Genomic DNA, 5,742 nt, shown 5'->3' with positions numbered 1-5,742 from the left:
ATATATATATATATATATATATATATATATATATATATATTAAAAATAAAAACACATTAGATATCGCTTTTTATATTAATATACAATTATTAAAATTATAATATATAATTTAAATAACAGAATTATAATGAAATATCATAATTTAAATTGTAATGTATAACCAATATATAATTAAAACGTTATTGTATGGTATAATTACTCGAGTACCTTTCTTATTCTGTATATATTTCTTATAATTTAGTTGCCACAACTATTGGTCCGTTCGTTCTATCCGTTCGATGCCAGCAAGGGAATAACGCATATATTGATGCTCATCTACCAATTCTATTGGGTGTTCTTCATGCTTGTTAATGCCAATTCATTGGATGTGCTTTTCTGCTCGTGGTTATTGTTTGCCTGCGAACAGTTGCAGCACCTGAAACAGATTATGAAACCACTCATGGAGTTGAGCGCAACTTTGGATACGGTGGTACCGAATAGCAGCGAGCTCTTCAAGGTCTGTCAAATTTCAATCTCCACAGATAATGTTGATTATATAAATTTTATTCCCCACATTCAAATCTAAATCTATATATTTTTTTATTTTTCACATTTAAAAGTTTTTTTTTAAGACGCTAATTTTAATCAATATAAAAAAAAATTCCATTTCTATTTTAAAATAAAAATAGGATTTTCTTTTTATATTAATCAAAATTAGCTTCTTAAGCAAACAAAATTTAACGTTGACATAAGAAACAATTTCTATCATCCAAAGTATTAAAATAAACGATGTAAATTTCTGCATAAAATTTTTCTCAGACTTCATGTATCAATGAGATTATTTTGTGCATATATAGGCTGGTAGTGCGGATCATCTTCGTGAATCGAATGAGAACAATCAGCCACCACCACCTTCAGCAGCAGCCCAGGGCGACAACATGCTGGATCTCGATCTTCGTAATATATACAGCAATCGACAGGACTTCACGGCAACTTTCCGGCCAACTGCTGGTATGACTTTCAATGGTGGCGTAGGACCGAACGGATTAACGAAGAAGCAAGAAATGCTCGTCAGAAGTGCCATCAAGTACTGGGTTGAAAGACACAAGCATATTGTCAGGTCAGTCAATTTTATTACCGCACAAGTCGCACAAATCCGACAAGATTTAATCCGACGATTCTCGCTAAAGAGAGGTCACAAGATAAAGCGTGAAGACCGTAAGATAAAAGATTCAGTATCGAATGCCGTGATGAGAGATGCGAAACCACTTCTCCTCGTGTTCCACTTACCTACTGAAGACGTATAGTTAATTCATGCAACTCTATGAGCGAATGACGGACCATTTCTTTGAAAGTCATCTGCATCTTGTGTGGACTAGTGACCCAGAATAATCTTGTATAACACGCCTGAAGGTGTGTAAAGTATTTAGTATATAGTCGGCATTATATTGACCCCATAGAAAGACACGCTAACTATTCTCTCAATTATTAAGAAGACAAAGTTATGTGTGTATGTTGTGTACGCGATCAAACATCGCGATCATAAAATTTTAAAATATGCATAACACATTTCAAATACTATTCCTTCGAGGCATACATGTAAATACTTGATATTAATTATTTAATATGTAATATAAACTGGAGAAAAATAATTTTATCTCCTTTTATATAATATACATATAATATACATATATATTATTTTATACAATTACATATTATATTTGTATTATTTTAACATTTATCTGATACCACGGATGAAATAATAGTTTTGCGATTTTGATCATTTGATAAAGAAGAAATGAAGATAAAATTAATGAAACTTATTATTTACAAATATATTATTCATATAATCTATATCGCGATTTAAATTCCTAATACTTTTATCGATAATTTTCGTACTATTTATTAATACGTTATTCAATGTGAGAGTTATCAGACTGTTATTGCAATAATATACTTGGTCATATATTTATGTGTAAAATATTCAAAAAATTTTAAAAATCACTAGAAATCAATAGAAAGACAATCATAAATAAGATAATAAATATATTTTTGAAAAGCTAATTTAGCAAAACTAATTGAAATTTGTATGTAACAATACATTACAGCTATAATTATAATTACTGGGAGGAAAGTTTGAAATCTAGTCAAACAATCTTCTTAAAAATTGATATTTTCGACATAACTGATGTTATTTTAAAAAATCTATGCTACCTAGTCCTTCAAAACTAAATAGATAAATAGAACAATTCTATTTCTAACATTTCGATAATGAATAATTTTATTTTAAAAGCGTTATTCTTTTCGAATTGTGACAATCATCGTTCTTCAAAAGTCAGACTATGCGGAATACGGCGGCGGCAAGATCGATTGCTCCTCGGGAAAATTTTTTTTCGCAATAACAGTGCGACGGATGCCGTGTTCCTGTAGGTTCGCGGGGGTGCCGAAGCCACTCGTCGACTAGCACGGGATGCGCGTGTTCCCACGGTGGTGAAGTATTTATTCTAAGAAAGCGCGATATTGACCGCAACGGGGGTCGTGTATTGTATGGACTGAGCGATTCATGGGGGGATGGTATTCGACATGACGGTTCACGTGCACGTAACGTGAGCACACGTGGTTCACCTAACGCCAACGCACGCAGTGATGACAGATTTTCGCCCACGCAATCTATGGACACGCGTTGTCACATTCATATAGTATCATTGGACAGACTCAAAGGACTCAAACAATAGCATCAGCATTGTAAAAAGAAATGTTTTATTCTTATCTTCATTTTTTAAACACTTAAACATGTTTCAGGAACAGGCTTTAAACTTTTTCAATAGACAAAACATTACATGTTTGGATTGAAAACACTATGCGTTTTAAACATGTAGTGTTTTGTATATGATTGAGAAAGTTTAAAACTAAAACATCTTTAAGTGTTTAAGAAATAGAGAATAGAATAAAATATTTTAATATGTTAAAATTAAACACTTCTTTTTTCAGTGCGATTTTATCGATAGAATGATCTCGTTTATTACTGTTTTCCATTTTCTTTAACACACTTTTTTTAATTGAAAATTAAAATATGCAATCTTGACTGACGCGATTTCGACTACATTGAATTTCACGTTATATTTACTCAAAAATTTTAAAATAAAATTTTTTTTTGGAAACTTTTCGTTTATTTTTCATTTCAAATCCTTTTATTGTCGATGATCTTAGGGACTTAAAAGACAAATTGATTAAAAAAATCATTGTGATAGTCAAATTATATTATTCAAATGGTAAAAATTCGTATTATCACCTACGTAATATTGGAAGTAAAAGATATTGACCGCAACCGAGGTCATGTCCTACGTAAGTAGTCTAGGGGGAAGAAACGTTTCCACATAGCGGTCTATATATCGCGTTGGATATTCTGAGTTTCAAAATTTTGAGATCTACGCAGTCTCGCTTCAAAATTACATTCCAGCGTATTTTCCAGATCCGACTTTTCGCGATAGTGACAACCAAGTGTGACGCTATACAAACTACCGCGTTTTCTTCAAGGCGTTTCGACGTATCGATCATTCACTTACTGGAAATAGTGTTAACTCGATGAATGGTCAACGAAATAGGATATACGTGGTGAAATGGAATATTTGTTCGTCTTAGTTGTTCAACTTAGTTTTAATCACTTTAGTATGAAAATCAGTATCTATGTATGAAAGATAGTATCTATGTATGGGTATCGCGAATATATCTTTCATAAGTTGCTTGCAAGGGTATTTTTAAAGTGCGGCATAAGTCACTCGTAGACAGGTCGTCTCTTTAACAATTGGCGGAATTAGTATAATAATAATAATAATAATAATTGTTCCAATATAGATTGGTTACCGCGGTCGGGGATGCGTATGGTTTCGCGCTTCTACTTCACATGTTGACGACGACCATCACTTTAACGCTGCTCGCTTACCAAGCGACGAAGGTGAGTTGCCAGTCAGATTCCTTTTCAAGGTCTCGAGTAAATGACTTATTGATCGTATAAATTAGTTAAACAAGTAATGCAAAGTCGATGGATTAATAACGAACTCAAATATATCAAGAAGTATTAATACATACGAGTTTTAAATACTACAGGTGAACGGTATAAATGTATATGCAGCCTCCACGATCGGTTACGTGCTCTATACATTTGGCCAAGTCTTTTTATTCTGCATATTTGGAAATCGCTTGATTGAAGAGGTGCGTATGATGGGAAATTTATAAACGACTTAATAAATCTCTGAAATTTTACACAGTTGAAAAATTTATGTTAAATTTAACACAATTTAATTTATGTGTTCCAAACGATCCATCAAAATTTTAGTGTTAATTAACAAAATGAATATGTTAGAATGTAACACAAACATTATGGAAAACTTAACACAAAAATGTAACGTTTTGAACACACACAAATTATGTAAATATATTTTTTAAAAAATTAACATTTATGATGTATTAACTTAAAAAGTACATTTATCTTTTATTCATTTATCTTACAATTTACATTTTTTTCAGAATTTATTATTTTTATATTTATAAATCATGTTGTTTTAACACTAAAAAATGAAAAATTTAACAATATTATTTTAATACTAAATATTAAAAAATTAAATATTAATTTGACACAAAATATATTCAAATAATCACATTATGCTAAGTTAATACTCAGATATGTTAAAAATTCAACATAAAAATTTTGACAGGGACGATTTTAACACAAGTATAAAATATATATTTCATTGTAATTTAAAATGGCATTCTGATAAAAAAAATAAAGATAAATGTAATAAAAATGTAAAAAGCAAAAACTAATTTTTTTAATGCAATTTTATACAATAAATTGTAATAAAAAAATTCATTCTTTTTTAGAGTACTTCAGTGATGGAGGCGGCTTATTCTTGTCATTGGTATGATGGATCGGAGGAAGCTAAGACATTCGTGCAAATCGTATGTCAGCAGTGTCAGAAAGCTATGTCAATATCAGGAGCCAAGTTCTTCACGGTGTCTTTGGATCTCTTTGCTTCGGTAAAACTAGATATTTTATCTCAATATATTCTTGAGTTTTCTCTTTTCATTCAATTCTTATATAACGAAATTAAGAAGATTCCATTCATGATCTATTATAATAGAATATAAATATAATAGAGATAAATATGATAGAGATAAAATTATGATAGAGTGACGTAATAAACAATTTTCTAAAAATTTTAGGTACTGGGAGCCGTGGTGACCTACTTCATGGTGTTGGTGCAACTAAAATGAATGTTTGGTTTTGTATATTCCAGATGCGAATGCAATCTCTCGCGTTGCACACGATTGTGCAAGATTATATTTTTTAACGTATTTACAATATATGATAAAATGGAGCATTCGTATCGTGAAGATTTTCACGAGAAGAATTCTGCGTCTTTACAGGCGCATAACAAAATACAAAGAATGGATTGGAAAGTCATAAGAAGCTACTACATGTCAGAATTGAGTTTAAGCAATATAAAAATGATAGAGATTATTTTTACTATTACTTAAGCGAAGTAAGCGATAAGGCTTAAATAAAATCCTTTCTTTTTTATTATTATTTAGATTAACGAGTGGTGAAAGAAATGAGCACATATATTCTATATATTTTCCTTCGTTAAAATGTAAATTTTAGTTCTGTATAATTTTTCTCTCCACCTTTATTATGCATCTAGCAACAACAAAGAACAACGACAATGTAAGCACTCATCGCGATTCATTTTCATGAACATTAAT

At 30.7% G+C, this 5,742-nt stretch overlaps 1 protein-coding gene across 1 annotated transcript in view; it reads left to right on the top strand.

The window, feature by feature from the left end:
* The window catches only part of LOC105625195 (odorant receptor coreceptor), a 6,686-nt gene extending 1,433 nt beyond the window's left edge, over window positions 1–5,253 (top strand). Inside the window, exons 3-8 of the mRNA XM_012206539.1 lie at window positions 242–496; window positions 837–1,099; window positions 3,835–3,934; window positions 4,087–4,191; window positions 4,861–5,016; window positions 5,203–5,253. Coding sequence (XP_012061929.1) covers window positions 242–496; window positions 837–1,099; window positions 3,835–3,934; window positions 4,087–4,191; window positions 4,861–5,016; window positions 5,203–5,253 — 930 coding nt within the window. The remainder of the gene's footprint in view (window positions 1–241; window positions 497–836; window positions 1,100–3,834; window positions 3,935–4,086; window positions 4,192–4,860; window positions 5,017–5,202) is intronic.
* Window positions 5,254–5,742: the final 489 nt, after the last annotated feature.

The sequence above is a fragment of the Atta cephalotes genome (genome assembly GCF_000143395.1).
Source record: "Atta cephalotes unplaced genomic scaffold scaffold00003, whole genome shotgun sequence".
In the NCBI taxonomy this organism is placed as follows: Eukaryota; Metazoa; Arthropoda; class Insecta; order Hymenoptera; family Formicidae; genus Atta; species Atta cephalotes.
The sequence above is the reverse complement of the archived record's forward strand: the minus strand, read 5'-3'. Positions and strand labels throughout refer to the sequence as shown.